We start from the raw sequence: 17,409 nt of genomic DNA on the forward strand, positions 1-17,409 counted from the left end.
GCTTAAAGCTGTACTCCAATGCTGACGCAAAGGTGCTCGGTAGCTCAAGCTGGAAAACATGGAGAATTTATTCCTAATAATTTTCAAAGTTTGTATTCTCTGTACATTTATTGTACTCTGCTACAACCCAGAATGTGCATTTGGCACAAACTTACAATTTAGACCCAATAGCTGGGTCAGATCAAGGGCACATTCTCACCATAAACAAACTACTCTGGAGTTCATTTGGAACCAGGCCTCCTCCAAAGGGTCTTGGTGCAGTTGATTTGGTTTTGGCCCTAGTGCGATTATCATGTTCATATCTGCACAGATGAATTGCACCAAGAGGAAAAACAAACCAGAGTTAACGGACTAAACAGGGCAGGGGTTAAAGCAACCTTGGAGGTGAACAACAAAAGGCGGGAAAGGAAACAGATTATCAATTCTACAATCAAAACCAAGATAATCTTAACTCAGACAATAATGTTGACTACTACTGGGAGATATAACCAAATGGACAATGTAGCAGATGTACTGCCTGGTACAAGATGAAGCTTTAAATGGGTGGGGGTATAGCAGTTTGAGTATACTCAATTGTACATTGCTGTAACACCAGGGTGATGGACAACTTTTCAGCAATAAAAAATGGAACAAGACACAGAGACATGGAGCACAAGTAAAGTCTAGACTTGACTAAGCCTGCATGTTGCAGAGAAAATACAGGTTTTCCTTACAGCTTGCTGCCTGGGGAATCTACAAACAGTAAAGCAACGGCAAAAGAAAATGAAGAAACCAGAACAAGATTACACTGCAATGACTCTCGCTGTACCATTACAATTAAGGCCTCAGTAAAGTTGTGCATTCCTGCTGCTGCTGCCAACGTGTTTCAAAAGGCACAACTTTTATTTTAAAGATGAATGGTCTCTGCATTCAGTTTGTGTCACACATTTTCAACTTTCATTATCGCTCAACAACTAGTTGGGGAGCGTTTGGAGATAGGTGGGCATCGTCCATGAAAACTAAGGTCGACTTCAACAATTCACAAGTGACCCAAGCAGGCACAAGGAGGTTTTTGGCGTAGCACCATGTACCTCTTTGTGACCAGTTTCACCCTAGCCAGTGATGGCTGACACCGTGTTGCCAGTTGTTTTAAGAACTTTGAGTATCTGGGATAGACACACACACACACAGACAAGCAGAGAAAAATAAAAATAAATAATATGCAAAATAAAAATTAAGTGACACAAGATCAAATTGAGAAAAATATAAAAAAAATGTAAATGAAGTGTTTGGCAACACAAAAACAATTATTATTTTTCCTGCTATATTTATCTGATGATGTCATATCATCATTTATTTATTGATGTTCACCGACTTCACCAAATAACATTCTGTGTAAAATGAATGTATATAATCAAACCCCAAACCTGAGGCAAATTCACATCGATATTTGTAGTTCTTGTGTGTAAGAAGTGAAGACGTGACGAGGTTAAAAAGTGGAGGAAGAGTTTAGAGAGAAAGATGTTACTGCGCTGAGGATCCTGTCAATGAAACACATGGGTTGTGTTTGTGTGTGGGTATGCTGAGTGACGATGAGCACAGCTCGCAGAGTGTGGACAGACGCTGCTGGGATTAAATATACTTTACCCACACACACACTAACAGCCCTCTTAAAATGCTTCCTCTGCACTTAAATCGTAGTATTCCCCAAGGAGAACAGTGTGTGTCAGCACGCCTTATCTCTATGTGTGTGTGTGCGCGTGTGTGTGTGCCCTGGGAGGTCTCATGTCATGCGCCCAGAATGCATGTATCTGTTTTGCTCATCTGCACTTATATAGTCAGACGTTCAACAAGAAATGATGCTTTTTAAAGAGAATCGTCTTTCTACTTCTGAGTTCATAATAGCCATTACCTGTGGATTGGTGGGGATTAATATGTTCTTCCAGTATTCTGTTTACTCGTGAGCATGACAGTCTACCAACAAAATATGTTTTTATATATATGTTCACCTCTTTCCTCTGTCTATTTTTCCATTAATTAATTCGTCTTTCATTAATCTAAATGTCTGAATTAGCCAAAACTAATTTTACTTTACACCGAGGTAAACTTTGCCCTAAACATACAGTCTGTGGTGTCTGAAATCATATTTTCAATTATATTATATTAAATTATATTTTCTTGTTTGCAATTTATTTGAACTCCTACTACTTCCAAGCACTTTGCAACTTGTGTGCCTTTGAGTTTTGGTATATATTTCTCCTGTTTGCTATTCATTCCTCCTGTCTACTATTTATATTTTATTCCGGCACAGTTGTACATGTACAATGACAATAAAGGGCTATTCTAGTCTATTCTATGAAATCTGTTTGTTTTTTGACCCTGTAAAAGCAATTTTCCAGTGTTAAAATTTCAGTTTTGTGAAAAAACAGCTACAAAAAATAAAAACAACTGATTTGTAGGGAAGGGATTTGAGAAGAGGTGTGCTATAAATCAAGTTCAACATAGCCAGGCTTTTTTGTGTTTTTGTGCCAGGCTCAAAAAAACCCTTAAAACTCTTGTCAGAAAAGAGCAGCTCTCTTTTTTTACCTGGCTAAATCACCATGGTAACTATGCTGAACATGTTTTAAGCGTATTATAGGTTCTCTGCTGGGGGATTGTGTCTTATATGTGCAAATTGTTAAGCTGTACTTTACTAGAAACTGCTGAAAGAAGCACCGCATCATCAGGGGAATGTGTGTGCATTAACTTTTTGAAAGCAGTCTCAATTACACATCCATCAGTGCCTCATCAGGCAAGCTGTAAGAAGACTTTTACCAAGCTAACAAATACTTAAACTATGCATATATCACTGGTATTTTTATTTGATTTGATTACTTTTTTCAATTCATGAGATTATTTCAGTTAATTGGATTTTTTTTATGTTTAGTTTTTAGTTTTGTTTCCATAAACTACAATAACCTTGGTGCTCACAGTGGATCAGCTGCTGTAGGTGCAGTGTTTGTGGAAACTGAACACATTGTTTTTCTTTAAATGAACTACTTTAAATGGTTTTCTCGGCTGAAAACTGCCCATGAGGGTCTTCTTTCAGTCTCAGCTACAGCTGTGACAGTATGCAATTAAAAACAGTGCACTGATCCTCATTATTAGAAGCGCTTTCTCTGGCTTTCTCTCAGTGTGCCTCTGCTTCATTTTCTTTGTCTTACTCATCTTACATTTGCCCATCACTGCATGTCCATCTGGCCTAGTATTCTTGCAAAATCGTTATTATTATCGTTCATGTTTTTTGTTTTGCTATTTTTCATACAGTAAACACATAAAAGAATACATTTTCTGTTTTCCTCCTTCAGATTCTTTCTCCTCTCCTGGATCTTAATCAGAATCGCAGTAAGCTGAAGCTGTACATCAGTCACCTGACCTCACTGTGTCAGGAGCGAGACCCAATCATATTGCAAGATTTTGCCCCGCCCCCCGCCTATCACCGCTCTGACTCCGCCTCCTGGCATACGCAGCTGCACAGCATGACGCAGGAACAGGTGAGGACTCCTGGGTGTGTTCTGAGTGAGAGATGAGAGGAAGGAAAAAATGAAATGCAACGACATCAGTCATTCCTGCGGTTCAAAAAAAGTGTTTGTGTGTGTAAGAAAAAGGGGGAAAAAAGAGCGAGAGCGTGTTCTATTTTTGAGAAGCGTGGAGGGAAAAAAAGCGATAATATTTAGTCGCTCCTCATTTATCAATTCTTTAAAACTCTCCACTGTGTGTGTTTGTGTGCTTGCCTTTACATGCTGTATGTGTTGACATGCACGAGGTTGCATGCTTGTTCTTGCTGTGAGTGTGCAGATGTGTGTGTGTGTGTTTGCATGTAGGAGTAGGGGCACACACTTGGGCTTGCCTGGCAGGTTTTTGGCGCTGCTTTTGACATTATTGAAAAGATTTACTCCAGCAGGTCACCTGACGACAAGCGCCTGGCTGCGGAACAAAAACCGTTTCAGACATTTTATTTTACTGGGAGTAAACTCCGTTTCAAGCTTTTGGCAGCAGGGAAAGGGTTGGTTCATATACAGTGCAGAGTAAGGAGGGTAGAGAAGTATATTTATTTCACTGTCAAAAGAGTTGTCATCTTTGAGAGGGAGGAGAGCAACGGGAAGGGAATCAAGGATAACGAAAGAAAAGGTGAGGCTTCGAGAAAGTTACAGAACCACTGGCCAACCTTGCTTGCTTAGATGTTGCTGCATTATCATGGCAACCAGCTGTGTTTTCAGATATTCAATATAAACAGTATATTATTAAATTTAAAAAATTGTGGCCCTCTGCGGCTTCCCCTGTCTCCCTCTCTGTCTTTTTCTCCATATTGAAAACGTATCAGGCAATGCATGGTCTCTACATGTGGTATGCATTGAAGAACGTAACTTTAGACACACTCGCAGAGCTACGTGACAGAGTGTGTGGTTGGGGTACAGCGGGACTAGTTTTCTACAGTCTGTATGAAAGCCCTTTTTGTGTCTTAATGCAAGGAAATGTCTCCGTTAAGCACAAAGTGTTTCAAAAACGCTGCTGCGTGGTGTCGATTTAAATAAACTTTCGATATGTAAAATTAAATTCTCATTTAATCACAGGTACATTAAATGAACAAAGAAATGGTCTGGAGGCCTTTCGTGGACATTTTTCACCATCAGCCTGCTTTCATAAAAAAAAAAGCAGACTGTTCTGTGGTCTAGTGGCTGAAGATCTACATTTTCAAAAGAAAAACATAGTCTATTAAAACTGATTATGTGGGCAGCTGTGAAAGCTTATCTAACGAGGCTGAATGTAGCCTGCAGTATTTTATTCCTAACTTATATTTATAAAAACATTTTCAGAATATTGAAAACATTTGTACCAAACTGCGCTCACGGCCACATCCAAGTCAAATCTACAACAGAGGAAAAAAGAGCTTAATAGACCAACCTACCCAATTCACCGCAAATGACTTTTTTCCTTTTTCGCATTAACCATTTTCATGGCAGGGTGCAATGTTTTGATTTTTGTTATTTTGCTGCAGGGGCAAAATGAACTCCTAGAATAGAGTTACAAAAAAAATCGCTGTGCCTGTCTTTACTGTAGTCAAACTTATCCTTGCATTATTATAAAGTAGCTGTATATGTGGTGATTATCACATATACACGTGAGGTTACCAATCGTCATGTAACATAAAGCTGAAGAAGAAATTTAATACCTGATGTAACTGCCCTTGAAGTGGAACTTTGGTACTTATCCCTTATTTTCTGTCATACATATGTTGATGCTCAACAATGTGGCCAAAGTTTCAAATAATGGGGTCAGTATATCTTCACATAATCCACGCGAGCCACAATTTAGACTTCACTCTGCTATAAACACTCTGTTTTACACTGCTGGATGTGTAGTTGGTAAAGAGAGAGCGGATATTCTTAATATAGTCATCTCGGGCACACAGCTCTGGTTTGGCACAGAGGGCCCACACACCTGCTGCTCAAACCTTCTGTTTATGTGGATCAGCCAACCAGAACGAAGCTAAAGGAGAGGTGGAGGAGCTATATTAACTTTTTTCAGAACTAATTTAGTAACTAATAAGCTCTCCTTTAACCTGTTTGGATTTTTCCATAAAAAAACAATAAAGCCTTTACATGAATGTCTTTTAATTCCTGCACTGGGAAGTGAGGCTGGAGTTCATGAAAAGCTGAGCTAAAGGGCCCTATAGATGTTAACTCAGAGGTGGCTTAGACTAGTGACAGAGTCCTCTGTACACCACCACTGGAGATCAGTGTGTTTAGAAGTGGGTCAGCTGTTATCGCGAACATGTTTACAACTCTTTCAGAAAATACTAATGGTGACTAATGTGTGAGGTACAGATCTGTTAGAGGGACGTGGTATTTAATGCTAAAGAGTGACAGTGTTACTGTGAGCTCCTTTGAGGGTGTTTTACTCATAAAGGTGGGAAGACTGTTTTACTGTGGATGGACAATAACTGCTGTGCTTCTCCTTTGAGCCTCTTGGACACATCATTAAATTCATAGAGAAAAAGCCCTGAGTGTTTCACTCTCCTCTGTGTGTCCAGCGTGGTGAACTGTTGTGTGGTAGAGTTCATATCTGCTGTGCTTTCCATGCAGCCCCACAGATTTTTTTTATTTTATATTGGATTAAATTGCGGTTCTCTTGCTTTCCTTAGAAGTTAATTAAGTTATTTTTATGCTGTAGACAAGCCCAAAGGGTATTTATTCCTAAAAGCCTGTCTTTCTTTGACATCCTTAGTGATGTGTGGCTAACTGTTGAATAAGCAATTACACCCACTCCCAACCCTGTTTGGTCACTGGAAGCTTTAAGTTATGAATGATGCTCTGGTGTGTACTGAGGAAAGTGTTTCCACACTGAGTACAGCAGAGACCAGGGCTGGGGTTCACTGGACTTTAGTCTATATGTGAGGGTTACATGTTCTGTACAGTGGTCATCCGCTAAATGGATAGGTATAAAATTATGCACAGACTTTCGACCTTTCTCCTAGCACTGACAGCAGATTGGCAGATTTGGTTTGTGCTGTTTTAAAATAAATATGGGGTTCAAATGATTCATAAATCAGAGTCCCACTTTTTTTTTTAGAAATGCAGTTGTACTCATTAGTTATTTTTTATACTATTTTTAGTGGGATGTTTCCATTAACAACATCACAGTTTGAATCTTTCTTCTTCTTCTTCCTCTCTTTTTCTGCAAACCCACCCATATTCAGGCACCACTTGGCGCCATGTGTTTTTTTTTTTATTGTTGTTTTTTTTTTTTAAGACCCCAACCCTGCCTATGTACAATCGCACACACACACTGCCAGTCTTTCATTCAGACCCGTGTTTCTCGTTTTCCTTCATCATGTGTCAGCATCACCCTGGCTGACCCTCTTAATGCGCACACAGACTCCCTCCAGACCACCATGTTCCAGTGTGCCAGCCTCTCTTCTCTGTCTTGTGGTGAGTGTGTGTGTTTTACAAGCCTCTCCCTGGCTCTGTTAAAATGCCTGGCACTCTGTAAACCCATTAGGCTCACACTAAAATAGCATGTAAAACCCATAGATGCAGACAAAATCTCACAGGCGGAAACCTACATGTCTGGCACCCACATATGGATTAACATGAATGCACAGCAATCATGAATGACCATTGGAGGCTTGTCTATCTTGCTGTGTGCTTCTGTAATGCGGCACAAACTCAAAACTTTTACTAACACTCTGCTGTGCCGCTTATCCCCAAAAAATGCACAATACAAATATGGAAAGAACACAACGATTTATAAATCTATAAACACTATATTTAATTTAAAATTGTAAAAAAACACAAAAAAAACAGGTAAAATGAAGGAAGTGTTTCAGCAATCATCAGCGAGGTTTAAGACAAACAATCACAGCATATAAAAGCCAGGTGAGATCCCATTACCAATCAGAACATAATGAAAAACACCGGCAGAAAAAACGTGCCAAAGGTAGCAGACGCGTGCCAACAATCGTAATCATAATACACTCCTACAGTTCTACAAAAATAGTATCAACACACAACCAGCAAACACAACAGTATTAAAACCACTGGAATAGGAAACGTAAACAGAAAAATGTGTTTCCACTAAAGTTATCAGACATCAAAAAATACATAAACAATCTGAAGAAAAGCCCGTACATGAAATATCACAAGAAAAACCAAATCACTAAAACAGCTGCACAATAGCTCTTGATTCAAGCTTTTAGGGGGTTTCTGTGTGTAGTGGTTGAATCCAGTCTGCAACCCTTTGTATTAAATGTTTGTATACTTTCTATACCTTGGAATTTATGGGAACTCCAATATGTCCAGCTGCATTAAAATGCTTTCATCAACATACATCTTATATCGCTTTTGTGCTCAGAGATTCTGACTTTTAGGTCACGAGTAAATCACAAATTAGGTTCTCTAAGAAACTAGATTTTTGAGTTTCTTTTTCCTTCCAGTGTAAGTGGTGTAGAAAAGCATCCTCTTTGAACACAGCAGTGGATACAATTTAACATGGGATTCGTGATCAAGCTTTATACAGGGAGTGCAGAATTATTAGGCAAATGAGTATTTTGTCCACATCATCCTCTTCATGCATGTTGTCTTACTCCAAGCTGTATAGGCTCAAAAGCCTACTACCAGTTAAGCATATTAGGTGATGTGCATCTCTGTAATGAGAAGGGGTGTGGTCTAATGACATCAACAGCCTATATCAGGTGTGCATAATTATTAGGCAACGTCCTTTCCTTTGGCAAAATGGGTCAAAAGAAGGACTTGACAGGCTCAGAAAAGTCAAAAATAGTGAGATATCTTGCAGAGGGATGCAGCAGTCTCAAAATTGCAAAGCTTCTGAAGCGTGATCATCGAACAATCAAGCGTTTCATTCAAAATAGTCAACAGGGTCGCAAGAAGCGTGTGGAAAAACCAAGGCGCAAAATAACTGCCCGTGAACTGAGAAAAGTCAAGCGTGCAGCTGCCAAGATGCCACTTGCCACCAGTTTGGCCAAATTTCAGAGCTGCAACATCACTGGAGTGCCCAAAAGCACAAGGTGTGCAATACTCAGAGACATGGCCAAGGTAAGAAAGGCTGAAAGACGACCACCACTGAACAAGACACACAAGCTGAAACGTCAAGACTGGGCCAAGAAATATCTCAAAGACTGGTTTTTCTAAGGTTTTATGGACTGATGAAATGAGAGTGAGTCTTGATGGGCCAGATGGATGGGCCCGTGGCTGGATTGGTAAAGGGCAGAGAGCTCCAGTCCGACTCAGACGCCAGCAAGGTGGAGGTGGAGTACTGGTTTGGGCTGGTATCATCAAAGATGAGCTTGTGGGGCCTTTTCGGGTTGAGGATGGAGTCAAGCTCAACTCCCAGTCCTACTGCCAGTTTCTGGAAGACACCTTCTTCAAGCAGTGGTACAGGAAGAAGTCTGCATCCTTCAAGAAAAACATGATTTTCATGCAGGACAATGCTCCATCACACGCGTCCAAGTACTCCACAGCGTGGCTGGCAAGAAAGGGTATAAAAGAAGAAAAACTAATGACATGGCCTCCTTGTTCACCTGATCTGAACCCCATTGAGAACCTGTGGTCCATCATCAAATGTGAGATTTACAAGGAGGGAAAACAGTACACCTCTCTGAACAGTGTCTGGGAGGCTGTGGTTGCTGCTGCACGCAATGTTGATGGTGAACAGATCAAAACACTGACAGAACCCATGGATGGCAGGCTTTTGAGTGTCCTTGCAAAGAAAGGTGGCTATATTGGTCGCTGATTTGTTTTTGTTTTGTTTTTGAATGTCAGAAATGTATATTTGTGAATGTGGAGATGTTATATTGGTTTCACTGGTAAAAAAATAAATAATTGAAATGGGTATATATTTGTTTTTTGTTAAGTTGCCTAATAATTATGCACAGTAATAGTCACCTGCACACACAGATATCCCCCTAAAATAGCTAAAACTAAAAACAAACTAAAAACTACTTCCAAAAACATTCAGCTTTGATATTAATGAGTTTTTTGGGTTCCTTGAGAACATGGTTGTTGTTCAATAATAAAATTATTCCTCAAAAATACAACTTGCCTAATAATTCTGCACTCCCTGTAGTGACCGTTACTACAATGTAGAAAATTGTTTCGGCTAATTAATTTATGCTAAAGCTGAAATGCTGGGGGAGACAACATATTCTTTTCAGTGGGCTTAGTTTCATACTTTACCAAATCCAACCAGTGGTGACAGACTTAGACATTCATAAGTCTTTCAGGCAGGATCAGTGAGTGGTAAAGCTAAAGAGCAATAAGGTCAGCATATGAGGTAAGCAGAGATGAAAGGATGAAGTGGGTAATCAAGTGTATATATTCACGCTTGTCTGGTGGAAGGAGAGAGTTGTAGAAAGAGGCTTCTTTTATTTCAAAATATGACATTTTGTGGGTTTTTTAATGTTCTGATTTTAGATGCATCTTGTGCGTTTCAGTGTGTCATCCTCTGGCATCACTGCTTTGATCAATCGACTGCATTTTTCAGATTTGACAAGTATGAAGGCTTTGTCAAAATCACTCCCTGTTTTCTACATAGTGGACTACATTTATTGTATTTATTTCAGCGTCTGTGTGAATTTTTCATTACACGGTGGCCAAAAATAATACACAGCAAGACTGAAACTTGTGTCCATGTCATAAATACTGCAGTTGCTGCCATTTAATGGACATGTAGTCGTTGGTGATGATGAAATTTCAAGATGAGAAGTGACAAACGTGTCTGAAATCTCAATTCACCTTCGAGACACAAGTTTTTATTTTGTGTCAAATAGCTCTTGTCTGACAGAAACTTACTGGACAAAAATACTTCTCAATACGTAAATACTTGATAAAAGTATTTGTCACTTTACACCTACAGGAGCTGCTTCCCTATGGAAAGAAGCTCTCAGTGCAGGCTTTATGTGCTGATGTTAATGACGGGGGACTCTTTTACCGGCGACTTTTACCCACTTAGCGCCTCAGGATTCAGAGAAAATGGTCATCCACTTTGAGGCTGAGCTGCTGTGGCTCCTAAACACTTCCACTTTGCAATGATACCACTTAAAGTTGATCATCTAGGAGGAAAGAAGTTTCAAAAACTGTCTCATTGTGACAGAAGCATTTTATTACAGTACCACACTCGAATTCAGTGAGTAAGTCTTAATCTTTCACAAATCTTTGTAAAGGCAGACAGCATGGTTAGGTGCTTGATTTTATACACTCGTGGCAATGAATGAAAACACCTGAATTCAAAGTTTAAGAGGCGTAACCCCGTACTTTTCACCATAACCTAATTTATTAAGAAGCTCAGAACAGCGGGAGATATATAGGGCATATAAATCTCATGCATGTGTTGAAGTAGTGTGGACTGATACATGTTATAAAATGAAAGAGCATTTGTTCCCTAAGATGTGCAAGTGATGTTTAAAATGGTTAAAAAATAACACACTTTAAGTTTTGTTTGTTCATTTTTAAAGCACAGCTGCTCTTTTTTACTTCAGTTGTGTTTTTGTGAGGTGTAAAAGCAGTAGAAGTAGATCTGTCCCTTAACTTTTAATACTTTATGTTTTAAAAAAAATACATTTTAGTGTTTTTTCTTTCTTTTAAGTGCAGGATTATGTCTTTTTGTGGCAGTTGTGCATTGTTTTTTTGTGCTTTTATATTGTTCTTTTTGTGGGCGATTTCTTCAGAACCTGTCAGTAAACCAATTTTCCCAGCAGGGACAACAAAATGACTGAACTGAACTGAACCGAAGAGCTTTTGCAAATGAGGCCATTCGTTTGAATTTGACATTTGAGTGACTGGGCCCTCTCTCGTATCCACTGTTCTGACATTTACTCAGTGAAACTAATGAAACTTAACATTATCCAGGTCAGCCTTTTACGTGTCATCTTTCAGCTAAGCTAAGCACAGTAGTGAGCTTTTAGCGAAAGGCCAGTTTCAGTAATGATGATGGATCTTCCGGAGACATTTATTTTGCTCTTCTGTTTCTATGTGTTTGTTTCCATCTCTCTCTTTAACCTCGGCTGAACTACAAAAGTAACAATGATTCCAATAGAGAGGTTTTACTAAAAGGGCTGTTTTCTGTGCCATAGTCATAATAATAACCTTTATGACTCAATGACGTCTCTAACAAGCACTGAAGAGAACTGGCGTCATATTCTTCCACACACTCGCGCGTGCACACACAGGAAGGCTTTCTCTCACGCGCTTCTCTCTGGCCTACGTCTGGCTATAAGAGTGAAGGTATAAGGATCTCTTGGCTGTGTTTGTTTATGGCTGTTTGTCTAACTGTTCGAGTATTTGAAAGAGCCGTCAAGGTCAAGTTTGTTGTATATTTGTTGAAAACTATGAGATTGTGTAAGTGTACGAGTCTTTTTAAGCCCATACTGAAGACATTTGCGCGCGTTAGGTCCTGTAAAAAAAAATGTATTAAGTGTTATTGGCCGAGTTGGACATTTTATCACTGCTCTTATGAATCCTGCTTGAATTGTCAGCCCATGACACTCTATCTGCTAAAACTCAAACGGCTCCCAGTGAGTGGCTGCGACTGTTTCTTAGCCAACTCAAACTAGAGAAACACCACGAAAACCGAGTCCTCATATTTACGACTCTACAACTCATTGTAATGAAAGAAAACACCGCACAATTACACACTTCAAATGTCTTTGTTGTTACAGTGTGATCTCCAAATAATAAGCTTGTCAGAGAGAAATGAGCTTTCTCTTTGCTTGTTTTTTAAGTTATACAACAAGTAATCTGTGAGGTTTCCACAGCCTCACAGTTGTTAAATCTACTAAAGTGACTCATGGCTTTTTAACAAACTTCCACTGCAATGGAGATGTACCATTCTGCTCCTGCAGCCCGAGACATGTCGCTTTTGTAAAGAAGAGAAAACTAAAGACTCTGTAGCTGTTATGTGGAGATAAGAGCAGTGAAATTAGTAGTTCTAAATATAACTGACAGTGTTATCTCTCAAATTAGGATTAATTGGCCCTTCTAAATGACTCTAAAGCTGTGCTAGATAACTTGGCCCTCTAGTGATTCTGAATGGTATTGCAGCAGTTTTTGTCGGTAAGACGCAAGTGCTTGACTGTCTTGTTTTCGGTTAACAGCATAGCTAACTCTCAGGATTGCTACTGTGCAAAACAATACAAAATCAAAAAAAGAAGAATCTACTTTCAGAGACTCCCCTATTCACAAGGGGTTACCACAGCGAGTAGCTTCACATGTTTGTAAGCTGGATACCAACAGGGACTGATGTCTCTTCCTGCGATCAAACCAAGGTTTGCTTGTTAGGAGGAATTAGTGGTACAGAAATGCAATACTGAATCTGTGTAGCATGTACTGACATTGCTTGGGAAGTTCACGTCAGGTTTCGCGGTAGGTTTTCAGAGGGGTTTGCGGTTATGACATAGAAGATGTTCGCTGGAGCAAACATCTGGTAAGAACTTTTACATATTGCTTATACTATTAGACTCTTGTGGAGAAAGCCGTGTTCAGCACATTGTGATTTACAAGTATTTGACTCCTTGGATAACAAGAAAAGGTTTGAAACTACAGTTTTGAGGGGTGTGCAATCTCATAAATTAAGAAAATGTGAGAAAATTACTGTGGCATTGCCTTCTGAAGATATGCTAATAGACTTACAGCTAACCTGGGTTTGTTTGTGCAGTTGCTGACATACTTCCCCTTTAGCATGGGAAAATTCCAGCACGGTGGCAGCACTAAAAGAAAGATTTATAGGCAACCAATCTAAACACTGATATTTCAGTGGAGATTTCATAATAACAAGTTAAAGAAAAAATGCTCTTTAACTAAAACTTTGAAGTCTGTTCAGAGGTACAAATTAGGTTTCAAATGCACACTATCATGTTTTTTCAGTTCTACACCCTGATGCCCTGTAGCAAATTGATGCCCTCTTCACAGACCACATGTGTCTGCTTTAGGACCCATCGTGGTTTTAAGGTCACTGATTGGAAGACTTTTGATGGACAGGACAGAAAAACAGGACAGGGTTGAGCTGGAACTTTAACATCACAACTGATAATGCAGAGCGTGACTACAGTACAACAATGGCAGTGATAGCCCAGTTGTGAGAATGTGTATCTGTTTATGCTGAATTTGAACATCCACTGTGAGTTTTTTTTAAAAGTGTACTTTGTAGACTGTAGGTGTGGTGATAGTTTTCCAGTGTAACTACTTTTCCTGTCTGCTTGTCGTTCTGTTTTGTGGCTTTGTCTTTCATAATAGTTTAGTGTGAATGTGCAGCCCCCAGCGAACAGTCACGGCTGGAGATTTTTTAAGCTGTTGTTTTCATGAATTCTCTTAAAAGCCCAGAGGTGGATTCTTTAAATTTTGCTCACTCAGCCTAAAGAATAAACCCGTTACTGTCACTGTAAACCTGGCCATTGTTTGTTTCAATCATATAAACTTTTACATACGCTATTATTCAAGTCTGGGTGGATAGGGTGTAAACTGCAACTTGATTCTATATATGGTGGAAGGATAGAAGCTGAACTTTGAGAGTTTCACAACTCAGAATTGTTATTTAGATTGCTGCAAGATTAGATTAGATTAGATTGAAGTAGATGGTTTAAATCTCCATTTACTTGGGAAGTTGTTTTGCTTGCGCCTTCATCTGAGCTTTTTGATTAATTAGCTATAAATCAAAGTGCATCTGTCTGTGTTTAAATGAAGTTGTAAGACGGGAGTTGAGTAGTAGATGAGAGAGAGGAGGAAGGGGTGGAGAGTAGGGCTGCCACGATTTGTCGACTAGTCACGATTACGTCGACTATCAAAATCGTCGACGACTGATTTAATAGTCGACGCGTCGTTTGAAGCTTTGTAAGATCCCAAAAGACGCAGGAATAAGTAGCAGGATTTAAGAGTGTAATAACGGACTGAAACAGAAGATGGCAGCACTGCATGTACAAGGATGCCAGCTACCGTTAAACCCCGAAGAAGAAGAAGAAGAAGAAGAAGCAGCTGTGTCCCAGAATTCATAGCGCGGCCCAGCGCAGTTTCCAACAATGGCGGCAGCTAGTTAGTTTTAATGTTACTCTTATTATTCTTTCTGGGTCACAAAATAAACGTTTAACATATTTTCAGGCGAGAATGTAGCTGTGTAAACCTCAAATATCTGCTCAGTTTATCAGGACACCACATATTTTCAAAAGCGCTCCGACGTTTTCGGAGACGTCTGTTACCCACTAGCTCGTTAGCGAGCCGGGGGCTAGGCTCACTAGCACCGTGAGAACACCGGACTCCCCGCGAATCGTTTTCAAACCCACCGCTGTCTTTCGCTACTCAGGTTAAATATATATGAGTCACTTAGATAACTTAAAATGTTATTATTTGGCTTTTTTTTTTAGTATTTTATTTGTTCCTGAGTAAATCAGTTTATCTGAGATTAAAGTTATAGTTTTTACACAGCTGAATAAACGTCAAGCAGACAGCTGATTATCAGAAGTGTGAGATGCTCCAGAATATACTCCAGTGTCCTGTTATATTTTAGATAGCAAGGAGTTTATTAAACTTCACCGAAACAATTGCAAATTTCATTAAAATTTAATAAACTATCATCTTGTCTTTATTTTTAGTTAGCACAGACCTTAAACACTTAAAGCTGTAAGCTAATGATAGTTATATAAGAGCAGATGCTGCTGGTGCAATAAGCTGTAGTTTTACGTCTAATGGATGATGATCTGATTAGTCGACTAATCGCAAAAATAATCGGTGACTAGTCGACTATCAAAATAATCGTTTGTGGCAGCCCTAGTGGAGAGGAGACGTTTGGGAGCTGAGCAGACATTAAGGCTCATCTATTTGTGTCGCATTGTGGTCTGGGGTCTCTCTAAGCTTTCATTAGGCAGCTCTGCTTCCTGCTCGAGGATGATTGTTTTTTCTCTAAACACGACGCTGAGGTCCTCAGCAATCATTACACACACACACACACACACACACACACACGAAGCTGTGTATGCATGACTTCAGAGGACAATGCATCACATTAACTTCATGCTAAATTACCATAACCATTACTTGACTTAAACCAAGTTTTCATACCAGGGAAGTTCCACAGTGTAACAGTATACACACTTTGATGTCCTCACAGTGTAAGTAAAGTGCACAGTATATACTTAGAAATACAGCTAAAAAGAGGCGCAGTGAGACATGCACATGTCCTCTGCACCTTTTTCACAGTCACACACACACATTGGCCTTCGTCGGTCATTACAGACAAGCTGCTGGTTTTTATGCAGATTTATTGAATGCAGTCTTAATGGCTTTACCAGTCGTTCTCTTTTTACATGCATTTGTCATTTCCTGTCTTTCACTTCTTTTACCCTTGATCTCCGCCTGTCTTTGGTTATCACTTTCTCCTCCCTCTTCTGTCTTTTTACTCTCCTCTCTTGCTTTTCACTGTTCTTTGAAATATTTTTTCCCACTCCACACTCTGCTATTGTCACTCACCCTTGCTGAGTCTCCACCACCTTTGTCTTTCTCTCTCTTACACCATTTTAGCTCTGCCTTCGATCTCTACCTCTCTTTTCCACTTTTATCTTTTTCTTTCTTCTCCCTTTTTCTTGATAAGAAGCAGCAGGTGAAGGTCAAAGATGTCAATTCAAACACAACAAGATATGCAAAGAAAACGCTTTCTACTCTAAGATTTTTTTTTATTTCTATTTGAAGCATTTTGGGTTTTTTTTATTTTTTTATTTACTTTTTTTTTTTTACAGTGGCTGCTATTGTCGAAGTGCAGCTTAATGTATTTGTGCTGCTATTCCTTCACCAGCTTCCTTTTGATGCTCTATAGCCATGCTGCAGGAATTTATTTAAGTACAGCCATAAAAACATTTTACACAGATTTCTGTGGAACAATTAATTTTGTGCAGATGTCATACTTTCACTGCTTTATGCAAGCAGAGAAATATGTGTGTTTGTGTGTGTGTGTGTGTTTTTTTAAGGAAGAATTGTAAATGAAGTCTTGTACAGTGGAATATGATTGATGATTTTCCGGCATGGCATTGAGTGCCAAGATAGAATTTGTTGATAAAATTCAAAACTGATAGCTATGCAGTTTTTTTTAATCATTCAAGACACACACCTCCTCTTACTTCAGTTCTTACTTGTTCTCATTCAAAATGATATGTGGCTTTATATTTTTCCTTGTGTATTACTACAGATACATGTTGACATCATAAATAAAAAAACTTGACTTCCTAGGAGTTTTTAAGTGTTTGATGTAAGTTTGATGAGTCAGTCAGTATGCCATGCTATGAGCTGTAACACTAATTTAAAACTAAAGTAATATATTTAAAAAATTGCGCACCTATAGGTTTAAAAACAGCGAGTGTGAGTACCACACAGGTTCTTCACGTCTTTTTCTCAGCTCTGTTTTAAGATTTTTGCCTGGCCGCAGTCCTAGTGAGGGAAACTGCTCAATATAAAGCTTTTAGATATATTAATATAAATTGCCCAGCTTTTGAAAAGTGCTTTGGACCCTCCTTAGCTTGCTTGGTGTCTTTCTTCTTTAAAAGCATATTCATTTTTTTAAAACATCTAGGCTTAATTTTTGTTGCACCTTTGCATTGCATGTAAAGTAGCACTTTCATTTTAACAAGAAAACTAAATCAAACCAAAGAATAAATAAATAAATAAATTCTTGTACAACCTTAGAACTGTGGATTATTTTATATTAAACTGCCATCTTTTCAGATTGGCCTTCTGGGAGGTTACACCTACAGTATATACAGTTAATGCTGCAGTCTGTTTCTGCTGCTTTTTTCTGCAGCCATTAGTGTTGTAAGTCCAGCCACATATAGTCACTCCTCTAGGGCCGATTAAGGTTTTAGGTCTCGCTCTGCAAGTTTGGTTCTCTTTAAAAGTATCC

The 17,409-nt window shown here is 39.1% G+C and overlaps 1 protein-coding gene across 16 annotated transcripts in view; it reads left to right on the top strand.

Annotated features, from left to right (window-relative positions):
* Positions 1 to 17,409, top strand: part of LOC147310381 (ELKS/Rab6-interacting/CAST family member 1-like) — a 151,707-nt gene that overhangs the window by 123,991 nt on the left and 10,307 nt on the right. For 11 of the 16 annotated variants that reach the window (XM_086269781.1, XM_086269785.1, XM_086269784.1 and 8 more), the window contains one exon: positions 3,327 to 3,512. In XM_086269781.1, the coding sequence (XP_086125907.1) occupies positions 3,327 to 3,512 (186 nt within the window). Of the gene's footprint in view, positions 1 to 3,326; positions 3,513 to 17,409 lie in introns of those variants that run through there. The other 5 variants (XR_015125809.1, XR_015125810.1, XR_015125812.1 and 2 more) reach the window with 1 other exon arrangement.

Source organism: Aulonocara sp. 'chitande type north' Nkhata Bay, linkage group LG17, assembly GCF_057382095.1.
Source record: "Aulonocara sp. 'chitande type north' Nkhata Bay isolate Kocher_YH1m ecotype deep benthic linkage group LG17, A_spYH_male_GT1.1, whole genome shotgun sequence".
NCBI classification, from domain to species: domain Eukaryota; kingdom Metazoa; phylum Chordata; class Actinopteri; order Cichliformes; family Cichlidae; genus Aulonocara; species Aulonocara sp. 'chitande type north' Nkhata Bay.